This window comes from Cyclopterus lumpus, chromosome 11 (genome assembly GCF_009769545.1).
Source record: "Cyclopterus lumpus isolate fCycLum1 chromosome 11, fCycLum1.pri, whole genome shotgun sequence".
Classification (NCBI taxonomy): domain Eukaryota; kingdom Metazoa; phylum Chordata; class Actinopteri; order Perciformes; family Cyclopteridae; genus Cyclopterus; species Cyclopterus lumpus.
In genome coordinates this window covers 7,685,077-7,699,628 of record NC_046976.1, presented here as the reverse complement: position 1 = coordinate 7,699,628, position 14,552 = coordinate 7,685,077, and the positions used below count along the sequence as shown (strand labels likewise).

General features: G+C 41.3%; 3 protein-coding genes across 14 annotated transcripts in view; 1 reads left to right on the top strand and 2 right to left on the bottom strand.

The window, feature by feature from the left end:
- Window positions 1–761: 761 nt before the first annotated feature.
- Window positions 762–7,205, bottom strand: dus3l (dihydrouridine synthase 3-like (S. cerevisiae)). 2 transcript variants are annotated; one of them, XM_034546000.1, is made up of 16 exons: window positions 6,864–7,205; window positions 6,596–6,708; window positions 5,610–5,880; window positions 5,167–5,518; window positions 4,771–4,847; window positions 4,576–4,671; window positions 4,325–4,366; window positions 3,773–3,925; window positions 3,539–3,655; window positions 3,242–3,307; window positions 2,948–3,058; window positions 2,395–2,491; window positions 2,159–2,234; window positions 1,379–1,567; window positions 1,137–1,265; window positions 762–1,017 (listed from the first exon to the last, which is right to left on the bottom strand). In XM_034546000.1, the coding sequence occupies exons 2-16, from the start codon at window positions 6,670–6,672 to the stop codon at window positions 945–947; spliced, it is 1,926 nt and encodes a 641-aa protein (XP_034401891.1). In that variant the 5' UTR covers window positions 6,673–6,708; window positions 6,864–7,205; the 3' UTR covers window positions 762–944. The 2 variants fall into 2 exon arrangements, with proteins under 2 accessions (XP_034401891.1, XP_034401892.1); XM_034546001.1 differs by having other exon boundaries at window positions 4,576–4,665; window positions 6,864–7,192.
- Window positions 7,206–7,353: 148 nt separating this feature from the next.
- On the bottom strand, window positions 7,354–9,530 carry LOC117739592 (transcription termination factor 1, mitochondrial). Of its 6 annotated transcripts, none has more exons than XM_034546103.1 (3): window positions 9,424–9,505; window positions 9,162–9,246; window positions 7,354–8,941 (listed from the first exon to the last, which is right to left on the bottom strand). In XM_034546103.1, exon 3 carries the CDS (start codon window positions 8,909–8,911, stop codon window positions 7,751–7,753), a length of 1,161 nt encoding a protein of 386 aa, XP_034401994.1. In that variant the 5' UTR covers window positions 8,912–8,941; window positions 9,162–9,246; window positions 9,424–9,505; the 3' UTR covers window positions 7,354–7,750. The 6 variants fall into 6 exon arrangements, with proteins under 6 accessions (XP_034401994.1, XP_034401995.1, XP_034401996.1 ...); XM_034546104.1 differs by having other exon boundaries at window positions 9,169–9,246; XM_034546105.1 differs by having other exon boundaries at window positions 9,431–9,491.
- Window positions 9,531–13,037: 3,507 nt separating this feature from the next.
- Window positions 13,038–14,552, top strand: part of akap9 (A kinase (PRKA) anchor protein 9) — a 57,069-nt gene continuing 55,554 nt past the window's right edge. For all 6 annotated transcript variants that reach the window (XM_034545779.1, XM_034545782.1, XM_034545781.1 and 3 more), the window contains exon 1: window positions 13,038–13,278. In XM_034545779.1, coding sequence (XP_034401670.1) covers window positions 13,231–13,278 — 48 coding nt within the window. In that variant the 5' untranslated portion in view covers window positions 13,038–13,230. The remainder of the gene's footprint in view (window positions 13,279–14,552) is intronic.

Here is a 14,552-nt window from a genome sequence, read left to right as displayed (position 1 = left end):
TAATATTCTGTAATAAGTAAAAGGCATGTATTTAAAAGTACAATAGTATTATAATATATTTTTAAGCAAACATCTTCATTTTGCAGACTGGCACATTTTGGGATAATGTACAGGACATTTTATTATTGAATTATAATTTTTGTGCATTGTGTACACAACTAAAACATTACCGTAGCTTGTGAATTTCCTCCTGTGGATCAATAGTGATATTTTGAACACCTTTCATTCAGGTTACTGCTTTATAGAGGAGAATCTAATAGATTTAGAAATGATGCTTTATGTAAACAATAAGATGTGCTCAAATAAATGTGGGCTGTATATTTTAAACCATACAGCAAGGGATTCTGAGGTGGACATCTGATTTCACATCAATCATAAAAGCCCACAAATAGCTTCTGTAGATACAAAGTAGTGCAGGTTTGCAAGCCAAAAGAAAGTTGCTGGTGTAATCATTACATTGAACATGTAACAAAAAACATCTAATCCTACATCTAATCTTACATGCCTACCGGTGTTCCAGTCCACCTCAATTACGTAATAAAGCCGTTTCATTTTGAACGGGTAAATTTCCAGATCCTAACGTAATAAAAATAAAAACAAAAAAACTTTCTGTTTAAAATAAACACATTTCTGACTTCTTAAGCAGAGGCAATGAATACCAAGTCTACTGTGAGACTTACTAGTCTGACATCACTTGATCAGGAGACTTAATGCACTAAAGTGGAAGGTGCATTGTAAAAGAGTCACGCAAAGGGGATGACTTAGTGTGGCGAAAGACTTTATTGCATATATTTTAAGTACACAAACACTGCATGTATTCGGCTACTGCACCACAGGTTGAATGAAACAATTAAACATTAAAAACAATAGATTCTCCCTTCTTTAAATCATATTATCTGCGGCAAATAAAAACAAACGGCCCGGATGTTCAGAGAAAGAGAAAATCATTTGTAGGCATTGGCTTTATGTTTGGGCAAGAAGATGAAATTCTTTGGTACTGGTCCAAGTAGCATTTCACTGGAGAGGGGGAAAGTAAGATATTATAATCAGTCAATACACCAATTTAGCAGTTATTCTTAGTGTAGCTTGGTTTTGAATGCTGATTCTCGATGGTTTAAAAAGTGTTTCCTGCTCACCTAATCCTGACCCAGTCGCCAACATGTTGACTGGCCATTAGTGACTCCAGGTAGTTCCTGCCCAGGTAGTAGGGAGGTCTCTCGTTGATCTTCTGAGGCACCCGTTCCAACAGGCCGACTGGAATATATCTGAGAGACCGAGATAGTACGATAATAAGTGTGTTTCTGGATCAAATGGTAAGTCGTGAATATTTTTTGTTATTAGCAGAAAGAAATATTTGAAACGGCATGTTGTTACCCACCTGCACATGAAGGAGAGCCACTCCAGCATGAAGGTGCGAGTTTTCTCCACACCTCGAGTGTCAGAGCCCCAGTGCTCCAGACCGAAGTTGCTGAAATCCCTGAGGACGTCCAGTCGCTCGTTGGACGAGATGTCCCAGTGTCTACCCTCCTTTATTTCAGTGAAGATCCAAGGCTTGATGAGAGCACCCCTGAAGAGACAACAATCAAACATGCTCAATCAAGTTCACCACACGGATAACTGGGCTCCGTAAAATTAAGTGATTCCCCCATGATTATTTGTGTGTTTACTATGCTCTTAGTTACTGTAAGTGTGAGAAAGCACGCAAAGTTCACCGATAATGGTGCATCATAACAAATAAAGGAGGGTGGCCAAAATAACCACGTAAAAAAATGTATATAATAAGAGCAGATGAGGTGTCAGCCTGAACTCTGACCTTTTCACAACGTAGCTAGCTGACAGTAGCAAAACATATTCGTCTCGACCTGATGATGTGTTTGCTATTGCCGTGGTGATATTCAAACGCCACTGGTGATTGAAATTATTATCCGTTTTAATTAGTTCCTGAACACATTTAGATATTAAAAGTAGCTTTGTGTGTTCACAAAATGTATTTTTCTTATGCAAATCTGTCCATTTGGCTGTAACTCAGTGTCCACTAGAGCGCTCTAGTGCCCACTGTTTGAGAATAGCTGGCTTCGACCACATAATAATGTGACATTTACATCGGAGTTTACGTTAATTTATCTGTGTTGTGTCCAATTACTTCAGTGGAACCAACCTTGCAATCATAATGCCAGAAACCCCAGTCTCTCTTGCTTTCATGGCATCTTCATAGGACAGTATGTCTCCATTACCTGGGACAATAAACACAAGTCACTTTATCTCCTCACTAACAAATAACGACTCTTCCGCCTGTGCTTGATGAACACCGTTCTCTACGCCTCAAAGGAGGGCGTTATTGGAATAGCATTGAACCGTATGCATCTAAAATCTGAGAGAAACAAATTCACATACCATAAAGGGGGACCGGACTAGCCAGCTTGGAACAGGTGTTGATGTAGTCCCAGTCAGCCAACTTGGTGTAGCGCTGTTCTTTGGATCGGCCATGCAACTGGAAGAAAGCTACAGCATCACTGGTGTGTCATCACACTTTGAAACAGACTTGTATTAATTTGCAGATACCAAAATGACAAAAGGAGCTAAAAGTATTAAATACGACTGACAAAGGTGTCTTGAAAAAACATCTCCCAGATTAATCTTTGTCAGTGTGACAAGGACACATATTTAATAACATTTTAGATAATCTGGTGCTCCAACACTGCATTTTCACTCATTCCTCTATGTCTACTGTTATGTGCATTTATTAAATGAAACTTTGTTTGTAGCAACTTTAATTAATTAATTAATTATTTAATATCTTCTAAGCTAGTGTCATACACCCAGAGGTGTCCACCCTCATAGTCTTAAAAGACAATACTGGAAATGAGACTCAATTTGATTTCCATTGGTTTTTTTTATAGTTACAACACTTTCACATTTATTTATGCTGCTTTTACACCAGACTTACTGTGATCATAGAGACGTCCCACTTCTTCATCTCTGTGATGAGTTTGTGTGCTAAGTTGCACTTCTCCTGGACACCAGTGCGGATCTTGACTGTTAAAGGGACGTCAAGGACCTCCAGGAGGGACAAAGGACTGTTATCATTCATCCATAAACTTTGTGTCAAACATTTTCCTTGATAAATTTATAAAAACTAGTTTCACACTTGCATACTATACATATTAAATGATGACAGTATTTTCTGCTAAAAGCCCAAATTCCCCCAGATACCAAATTCAGACAAAAAAAGAAAACTTACATAGTTCATTCCCTTGATTATCTGTTCAAACTTTTTGGTACGCGTCATCAAGCCGCAGCCTCCGCCCTAGTGAGGGAAAGTAAACAAACACCATGTGTCAGCCAGTGTCATATTAATGTTAAATATTGCTTTATACACTCAATCATAAAACACAAAAGTCTGTCTGACTGTAAAGCCCTCACTCATCCCAGTGCCATTTAATTCCACTTACATGGACTCTCACCTGGATGCTTATCTTTTTCTTGTTTGGTCTCAACCACTGTAGAAAAACATGGTTTTATGGTCTGTGATGTTTACCTTCTTGTAGACAAGGTCAATGGGGCATCCGGAGTTGATGTCCACGAAGTCAACATCGATGTTGCTGTTGATGAGCTCTGCACACCTCGTCATGGTGTCGGGGAAGCAGCCTTCCACCTGGAGGCACAGACAGGACTTCAGAACTGAGGCCATCTTCACAAGTCTGAGATTCTTGAATGAAGAGTGCCTTACAAATAGAATGCATCATTATTATTATTATTGCGATGACGTCACCTGGACGCCAAACACGTCTTCACTTTCGTGCCGTTTCAGGAGGGCCCACTCTGACTGCTGCCCCTGCAGCAGGTTTGTGCACATGGCCATCTCCCCACAGGTGATGTCGGCTCCGAAGCGCTTGCACACGCGACGGAAAGGCAGATTTCCACACTGAGGAGAGAGAAGGAATGGATTTTGTCAGGTCAAAACCTTATTTAGAAAGAAAGAAATGCACACTTTGTATTTATCCCCGTGGGGAAATTCTTCTCTGCATATAACCCATCCTTAGTTATTAAGGAGCAGTGGGCTACAGTAAAGCACCCGGGGAGCAACTGGGGGTTCAGTGTCTTGCTCAAGGACACTTCGGCATGCAACTATGGGGAGAGCGGGGATCGAACCGGGTACCTTGTGGTTACGGGACGACCACTCTCCCCATGAGCTACAGCCGACTCATTTGGTGCATTACTGGTTCTATAGAGTGACATTTTAACTCTTGTTTAGAATGACAGCACATTACTACATCAGCAACACATCAAACCTCAGTGCTCGATACAGTCTGGTTGTACTTACAGTTGTGAGAGGGGCCAGGTAGAGCTTGTCTTGAAAGTCCACCTTAAAAACAGAGAAAGGGATTATGTGATATTCCTTGTGTTATTTTAAATCCTTTTGGAGATGGTTTCCTGAGATATATATATATATATATACATATACATATACATATACATATACATATATATATATATATATATATATATATATATATATATATATATATATATATATATATATACACACACACACATACACATACACATACATACCTGTTTCTTTTCACACAGGCGCAACTTGATGACATCTACGTCAGTAAGAGGCCCAACAGTCTTCACCGGAGGCTGTTTATCTGGGCTGGCCTGTAGCTTGTATCAGAGCAAACATGTAAGAATACTTCGAAAATGCCAAGCAATACACACATACCCCGATATAAGAGGAAGTAGTACAAGAGCGGGAATTTGTACCTGTGCTTCAGCCTCAGTAGACGCACGCGGCTCCCCTCCAGTTGGATCTGTAGATACTTCCGCTGCACGAGCATCACCTGAGTGTGTCAAAAGACTGAATTGTCAGACAAAGTTTAAATCTACACCTGTTCAACTCCGGGGATAAAGAATGGCATGTATGTTGTTGCCCAACTAAAATCAGGTGAGCTGATTAAATGAAAGCTCCAATAAGTGCCTCAGAGACTCACTTCAGTGTCTGTAGGACTTCAAACCACTCACAGATCAAGAACAACAGACAGCTTCATTCTTAGCAGAAACCCTGGCAGAATATTAATATTCCGGAAGGACATTTGCGCTGCCAATAGATGATGTATAAGTGTGTATTACTTCCATCTCAAATCTCCGGAGGCGTCTTACCATTCCCTTGCTGTTCTTTTTTGTCTTTGTTGTTCGAAAGTATTTCGAGGTACTCCGCTGACTTGTCGAAGGTCACCGAACGCTTCCTCAGACGAATCTGGAGGTCTTTGTCCAGGCTGTTCCTCACCGCCGTCCTGCCCTCGTTGGCCTTAATTAGTTCCGCGTTCACCATGGTTTTGAAGTCAGGCGTAGTGTGCGCCATGGCGAAGCGGCAGCAGAGGCCATAACCACACTTTCCGTATGTGTCATAGAGGTAGCAGCTTTCCCCGATGTCAGCGGGCTTCGTTGCCAAGTACTCGGCTACGCTGTGGTGAAAGTGGCATTTGTCTCCGAAAGGACATTCCCTGTTGTCCTGCATGGACGGGGAAAAGTCACGACAATGACCATCAGCGGACATAGCGATTGAAGGGCACCGTATGCTGCGTTTGGTGAAAGTTTCATACCTGAATGACTGAAAGACACAGTCGCTTTTCATCATAGGCGGTATGCTTCATGTGCGGCCGCGACTTATTCTGTCCCCGAATACGTTTACCGTCTGGTTTGCCGCCCTTATTCCCCTCCTCAGGGTCTAGTTTGAGCTTTTTCGTTTCAGGTTCCTCAACAGGGGTCGCCTTTGTCTCCTCTACTTTGTCACCATCGCTGGCCTTTCCCCCCTTTGGGCCCTGCCACCCAGAGTCCACAAATCCATGGAATTTGTCTTTGGTGGTCAGGAATCTGCAAATACAAGAAGAAAAATGATTGCAATGACCTGTCAGTTTGACGATGCAACAAGCCGACATACAGCGCGGTACTTTTCCACCATTCTGTGGAATAGTGCAACATCGACGCCCTGCGAACTCACCTGTTTCACGGTGTAATTTCCATCACACAGCAGTTACTATTTTTACTTCTGTGCCAATGACAGAAGAGACTGGAAACAGTTATGGCCAACGTAATTGTAACAGGGGAGAATATTTTGTGACATTTTCTATTGCTACATAACAGTACAATTATAAGAGTGTCAAACTGGAGCAATAGCTCAGAACATGCTCTGTGCAAGAGGGTCAAGGGCATTCACGGTAAAAAGTGGAATTACTCTAATTCGGCGTGGAACCAGTTTGTAACCTAAGTGTAGGACTTCTCTAGGTGTACCGATGAGGACAAGGTGGAGCACGGAGAACGGGAGGCAGGACTGTCACCGTGAAGCGGGAGCTGACAGGCAAGACATGGTTCAGAACAGGGATTTCAGGCACAACTTCAACTACTTCCAGGGAAACAGTGAAGGCATCATGATGTTCAGAGGGTTGTTGAGATGTGTGGATGATCTCTCACCAGCTGTCTGACTTGAGACTCTTCCACCAAACATAGGCTTTGGACCACAATTGAGAATGTTTGCAGTGATCTCCACCAGATTCCTCTCTCGTGTATGAATAGCTCGCTAGTTACTTACTGTGGTTTGAGGGCAGCTTCGCCCTTCACGGCTACATCCGTCGTCTTTTTAACGGTTTCCTCTGCTGCTTTTTCCATCACACCGTCGCAGGCTTTTCTCCAAATCCCCTTTTTCTGAAAACATGTCAACGCATCAGAATATCGCATTGAATCTAACTAACAAAGCTAACTAACGTACCGCTTCACCCCAGAGTTGAACTAAACTCTGTCCTGCATACTTCCTTCATACCAGTTGACTTAACGTAGTCAGTTCAAGACGCTCCGCTTACCTCTCGGGTTGCCTGTCGGATTAAACTGTGTTCAAAGGAGGAGTCGGCTGACCTGTTATTGTCAACGTTGCCCAGATGAACAGTTACCGTTCACGGTTACTGGAGCATGCTCGCGGACTCTCACCCAGCTCGCGGGGGCTAACTGCCGACGCAAACACTCAACGAACCACTTTTGCTCGCGAATGCATTTGACGCTAATTTATTATTATTTTTAAAGTGAATACTAAACAATTAAGTTACAGTAAACGTGGATTATACTTCTGTCTCACGCCTCAACATGCAGCGACAACCCGACTGCATGAGGAAACAGTTGTGCTGCAGTTTGGTGACGTCCGGAGTGTCGCTACTGGCCGACGCCTGACGAACATTAGTTCCGCATAAATACCGGTAGTCCAGCCATAAAGTATAATCAGACTAAAACTTTCAGTATATATAAATATATATAAAGAAAAAAAGAAAACTCCAATTATAATTAAAACATTTAGTAAAATGCCTTTTGGATATCTCTTTTATTTCAAACATGTAATGTATACATATTTTCCCAAGTAAAAAAAATAATGGACATGCAAATAGTTGTTGTCAACAAAGCTATTAGAGCTACAGAAAATTAGACAGAAACTGATGATCGTAAATAAATATTTTTTGGGGTTCTTGGATTATTGGTTGGCCTAAAGAAGACATTTGAAATACGACCTTGGAGTACAGAAAATTGGGATTTTATTTTATGATGATTGTCATTGTAGCCCTACCACATGTATTGAAACATTACAAAAAGAGACATCCACAAAGTCAGAAATCATATTATAGTTACAACATGACTGTCGTGACGCAAAGCTCAAGTAAAAGCAGCATCCAACACTGTAACATCATAATACAGACGGCTCCATTCAGTCGTCTGGTGAGGCATTAAGTTTTCCCATCTTTGCATCAAACCGCTTTCGGCTAGAGTCCAGGATGTTGATGCCACTCTTCTGGAAGTCATACCCCAATCTCTGCAGCTCCCCGAGTCGCCCTGTAATGTTCTGTGTGCTGTAGTCTAACACTTTGGGCTTTTCCAGGATTTGCTTCATTGTTATTCCTCCACTTAGGAGACAGTCCAGTTTAGTATTCAGCGTGTCTGGCCCAATGTACAGAACTATTGGATAGCTGAGGATTAGTTTTTTTAGGTCAGCTTTCCGACAGCCAAGTGAAGCCATCCTCTGGTTGAGACTTTTAAAATTCCTTTTCAGATATTCATTGGAAAGATCCAGTATTTCTGCCCCGGAGCCTTCTAGAAGAGCAAGCAGTTCTGAATCTCTCAACTGAAGAGAAGCTCTCAGCATATCAATGTTTGTCTTGACTCTCTTCGTGCTTCGGATGAGAATGTAAAGGTTTCTGGATATGACAAATCTAGGAAACTGTTCTGGATTATTTCCGCCAAGTTTGGCATAAATGTCTTCCAGGAACTCCACCATCTGCTTGTTGAGCGCCAAACTGTTGGAGAATGTCCGCGGTGCTGTGGTCAGCAGCCGATGGAGGTCTTTGGCGTTCAGTCCCAGCGAGGTCAGAAAGGCTATGTTTTTCTTCAAGTTCCCGTTATCACTGGTGCGAAAGAAAGACTCTGGTGAGCGATCCAGGATGCTCACAATTTCTTCATCCTTTTGGAAGATGTCTCGCCATAGGTCCCAGCGCTGGGCCAAGTGGTCGATCGAGCGGGTGATGGCGCGGGGGTAACGGGATATGATGCCGGCGATGACTTTGCGGCTGGCACCTTTACCCTGCAGAAACCTTGTGAGCCCTTGCTCATTAGTGGAGGCTTTACGAAGCACCCCGGGCTGACGGAGGCGTGCCATCTTCACATCGACTCCCAAGAGATTCAGATTCTCCAGCAGAGATACATTCTCTGTGTCCACCGGCGGCTTGAGCTCATTACCATCTATAGGGGCACTGCAAAAAACCCTTAGGAGGAAGGTTGATGGCGACTGCGCTGGAATGTGCCCAAAGCTGTGCTGCAACGTCACTGATTGATGTAAAGAGAGGAGAGCCCTCACTGCAGCTACTGCTGCCATGTTAAATGAGGAAGGCCAGTTTTAGTGGACCTAAAGGAAAAATAAACATATTTATCCGATTAATAATGTGGTCAAACAAACAAAACTCATTGTGTGTGTGTGTATATATATATATATATATATATATATATATATATATATATACCCTGAAACTTGAAGGTTATTTATGACAACAATTGTCAGATAAATGAAAGAGCAAAAAGGGTACACATAAACATAAAGAAGCATTGAAAGTAGTATATTATGGTACCTCGTACGTTTATGTTAACTGTGAGGGAAACAGCTCACTGGTAAACCCGAAACAGGAACCGTCACATTCTGATGTACAAGCTGACCTTTAAGGGATATACAGTACGACTGACGTCAGAATGAAATTACTTTAAGAAACTTTATTCGCCCTTAAATGACTGACTAGACTGTAGCGTTACAACTTTCACCATAAACAATACATCATCAATATATCAATGTCTCAATCCATAGCCTTTTTGTAGAAACTATATCAAAACACATACCACATACGTTTAGTTTCTTTTTGACATCAACAGTCTGGGGCCAGTAAGCATTTCTCACCCAGTGCGAGTGAAGGCGGAAACGTGAACCTCTTCTCGCGAGGTTTTGTAGTCCGAGAATAAATAAATCCAGACGAATATTGCTCGACTACCGACATCTAGTGTTTTGGAGTTTAAAACCACGCGCTGCTCATTTCTAACCTATATACAGTCTGGTTTGAACCACTAGAGAGAAGCAAATGACCGTAAATGTACGGTTACACATGTCTACCTGTCAGACGATACACTCAATAGTGATAGTTTCAGGGCAGAATGTATGATTTTAGATTTTATTATACTATCAATTCAGTAAACTTTTCAATTATATTTTCTTTATGTTATCTCTATTGTTGATGGCATACATGTGTAATGCCTTCTCCACAATACAAGGATGTAGCTAGCTCTGGTGAAGATATAATAATTTTTTTAATTATATTTTAATTTAATGTTATACTATTTGCTGGAATCATCCACACATGTATCATTTGTGTGCACATGTAGAATGTGAACTCTTATTTAAGTTGTTCAAATTGACAGAAACAATGTAAAGGGCTTCTCATACGACCCTCTATAATTTCATTGTCCACAAAATGTACAACGTATAAGTCTTTCAAGACTGTTCATAGCGGTATGATGCTGCGTGGACAGCCGAATGTTTTCAGTGTAATTATGAAAATACTAAATTGTGTATTGGACGGTTTGTTTCAGGCATTAATACTTCATTTGCGCCAGACACACAGCGGACGTCTATGCCCATGAGGTACAAGAGCACATTTGCCATGTGTTGTTTCTGAAAGCTTAGCACTGAATCTACTGACCCATTGCCTCTCTTTACTGATGAGTCCCCCCACTCATGAATATTTTAATAGATCACAGTGATATCTTCATTATGCATATGAGCTTTCATCCTGCTGCTTCAAGATTGAAGTGAGCGTGGTGTTTTAGTGGAAACGGCTTCATCCATGATAGGGTATCAGTTTTTATTTTGTCTCAGTCATCAACACGATTTATTTGTCATTACCAGACACAGTTCCACTTTCCTCGCACTTGGCCAAAGCACTTCGGCCTGTGTTTGCATAATGATGTGATAGGGAGCACCTCTTATGGCCAATGTTTCTGCCTTGATCCAATCAGACAAAAAAAGGCACGAGAAAGAAGGCTGAATTTGCTCCTACACATTTTAGGGGCTCAGTGCTGCCGCCACGTTCGTGGATTATTATGAACACCCAGCCAAAACTATAATGCAGTCGAAGAGCAAGTTTGTTTGGGGTTTACAAAACACACGTCAGCAAAAATGGTACTCAAATAGCAGAAAGGAACAGAAATGCTATTAAGTGTATAGGTGTATCCTGATGAAGGACTTTTTTTTTTCTCATCTCCAAGTAACTGGTTCATTCAATATTACATTTCTGTATCATTGAAATGGCACAATGCAAAAACAAACGGATATTGCAGGGCTGTAGCTATACCATATCTTTGGTTGGAACTGTTCGAGATGGATAGGGATTCAGTAGTGTTTATAAAGGGTTTCTATTGTTCAGTTCACTCTGTTTATTATATGCTTTGGCTGTGGTTTAAACGTCAGATTAGTGTACCTAATAAACTGGCAACTGATTAGCTCTCCTTCCCCTTAGAGATGCACTTGTAAAAAGTATAGGTATCTAAATGTCTTTAATACGTTTCTCTGTTTTACCTCATGAATACATCTACTGTTGTGTTTGCAATATGAAATGGATTTCTGTTGTGGTCTACTTGGAAGAGTTGCTTGGGTACTGCTGACACAGTATACTCCTTCAGTGAATCAATAATTCAGAAACCGTCGAAACTTTCAAATGCTCGGTGGTTCCTGTAGACGCTGCTGCACAAATGGCGAGTGTCCACAGGTGGGATCAAATTGGTAAGAATGTCTAAAAGAAGATGGGTGGAATTCAAAATCTGCCAGACTATAAGCTGCTCGGCTCCTGTCAGCCGGCGACACAGAGCATCCTCTCCTGCTACAGCTGGTATGTTTTAAATGTTTTTAAGAAGCAGGAGAAACTTTTGCATGTTGGTAACGCCGGCAGGTTTTCTATGAGAAAGTCATATTTAATATAAACCATAGTTGAAACACAAAGGGACAATATGGCCTCCAGTTAAATATAGTCTTTGTTTGAGGACAAACATTGTGTTGTTTCCGTGAGTTTGGATGTTTTCAATGACCAGGAGTTGAGTTTACATTTTACAAGCTGCACATTCTTTTTGTGGTAATAAAGGTTAAATGATTAGTATCTAATATGATCTTCAGGGCGAGGTTATAGTGGGGAATTGTTATACTACTTTGTATTATTATTGATTTATTTGTAGGCTATAGCTTCATTCCTTGACAAAACAAATACAAAAAGGAGACTTAAATAGTAAACAATTACTTCTGCATCTCTAAAATCTCAGGTTTACATCTCCAATATGTTACGCAATTCATGTGGAATGAACGAATGAAGTGAACTGAAATTACAATTTAGTCACTAAGTTATATTCTGACCATGTCTGCAGAACAGATACTATTATATAGTTATACTGATATACTGGTTGACTAATAATCGTTTTCACTTCTCTGTCTGTCTGTAAATTATATATTATCGCCTCCATCTGTCCTAGAAGCTTATGCCAGTATCGTGTTACATGCTGTCCCATTAAAGGAGGCTCAAATGTTTCCTTTTCAAAGAATACGGCACTGTTATTTGAAATGTGCTCAGACTATCCCACTCAAGTACCATGCTGTAAAATGTGTTTATTAGGAAAAAAACACAGCCTTGAAATGAAAATATCTAGTGTTAAAAAAGAAACATCTCTACTGGGACAGCTCTGGCAACCTCTCCTCCCGTTACCATAGAAACTGAGCAGGATTCAGACTGCATGAATACAGTGAGATGTTGACATTATGAAAATCATTAGATGTCTTAAAGGTATCATTAACGATTATTAACACAATTACTGTACATCAAGACATAAAAGGACTCTGAAATATCTTTATTGCAGCTATGAATTCAGATTTTCTTTCAAACATCGATCGAAATATGAAAAAAGAAAAAGTAACTCTAAAAAAAGTAATAGAGCCATGTGGTTTGTTTAAGACGTTTTAGACAGCTAACAACTGTTTAGGCTAAAGTACTGGATAATTGCATTCATTATAGTACTGTACCTGCATTTGATGCTGGATTGTTATATAAAAACACTAAACAATATAGATAGGGGTTAAAATGAGCCCCACCTTAACTAAATACAAATGCTGCTTACACGTTTATTCAATAATAATAGTATTCCATTCAAATGTATAAATATAACACTCACATATTGCAATTTGTTGTAATGAATATGTTTGTTGCTGATGCGTATGGAAGCAGGGCTATTCCTTGTAATTAAACACTCTTGTACCATGGCATTGCTACTTTTATTTAAGAGGTCTAATTACCTCCTCTACTTAAAACTGTAGCACTGCTTGGTTTTATTAGGCGTAATTACGACATTTCTGACAGCACGTGAAGGCAACATTGGTGGAATGCCAGGGGGCGTGGCTGTGAAGCTACCTCCAGTACGTCATCATAGTTGGGTCTCATGTTTACGTGGAAAACATGGCGGCGGACTATCCACAGGGATACTGCACTTAGTAACCGCGACTGGCAGCAAGCTGGCAGCCGGACGAGACACACGTTAAACCGTTAGCTTTTATATTATTCTCGCTGGTATTTCGCATGAAGCCGTTCCCCTCTCGTTTCAGCCACAGGGACCGCGGAGATGGAAGACGAGGAGAGGCAAAAGAAGCTGGAGGCCGGCAAAGCAAAGGTAGGATTCTCAGTCTGTTTTGGGTGTTAGCACAACTCACTAACACTGCTATCATTGTTGTAAAGTAGTAAATCCATGTTGTCGACAACTTATTTCCTCGCGGCTGGATCTGTCAGCTGTTTTTTTCCGCCCCCCTCCCTTCCCCTTCTTCGTCTGCCCCTCTCAGCTGTCAGTCCCAGCGAACATGCGCCCTGCTCTGACAGCCGGGCTGGCTGGCTCGCCGGGGGGCGGCTAGCATAGTTGCTGCTGCTGCTCGCCACAGACCCCTTTGTCATGCTGCATGTCTAAACGTCACCGCAGCGTTTTATTTTACTTTTCCGAAACGCGTAGGTGTGTGCACATATAACTTAAGCAGCCACGAGTCAAGTGTTACAAATTAGCTCCATGAGGTTAGGCGGACAGGCTGGTGGAACAGGATTTACAAGACGTGTATCCCCACGAGCTGGAGCAAACATTGCCCCGCGAGCCAAACTTGTGGTGCATTCATGACGTTTATCAATCAGCAGCATCAACATCTAGGTCGGGAGGACAACCCCCACCCACCCAGCGACCGATGGAAAACTCAGTTGCTACAACAAGGTCGTGCTAACCTTAATACAGCTTGTAAACCTGGGCTGATGTCCATGTCATCAATTGTCACAAAATTGTTGTTTTTAATGTTGAAAATTGCAATTAAATAAATGGTTCACTGTACTGTCTGAGCTACGCTGTTGTCTAGCTCTCCCTGGTGATCTGCTGTATGACATTGCAGCAGCTACCCAAACATATTGGTTATAAGATCTTAACGAGATGTTGTAAGCCAACCTCCACTCTGGACATGACAGAGTGTACAGTGTGATAATAACACCCTCCAGACATGTGGCTGATTGCATCAAGCATATGTGCAACAATGAGAGGAATTCAATACAACAGATATTTGTTCAGTGTAACAATCTAGTGATTAAAGAATTAGTCTTAACTGTTCATTCTGTACACATGACATCTATTGCGTCTGTCCATGCGGGGAGAGGGATCCTCCTCTGTTGCTCTCCTGAAGGTTTCTTCCCTTTTTTCCAAGTGAAAGGGTTTTTTCTATTATTTGGGAGTTTTTCCTGATCCGATGTGAGGTCCTGGGACAGGGATGTCGTATGTGTACAGATTGTAAAGCAGATTGTAATTTGTGATATTGGGCTATATACAATAAACTGAATTGAATTGAATTGTCTCATCACAGATAGTTATCCATCACTATAATTCACAAATCACTATTTAACTGTTGGTGCCATTTAATATTG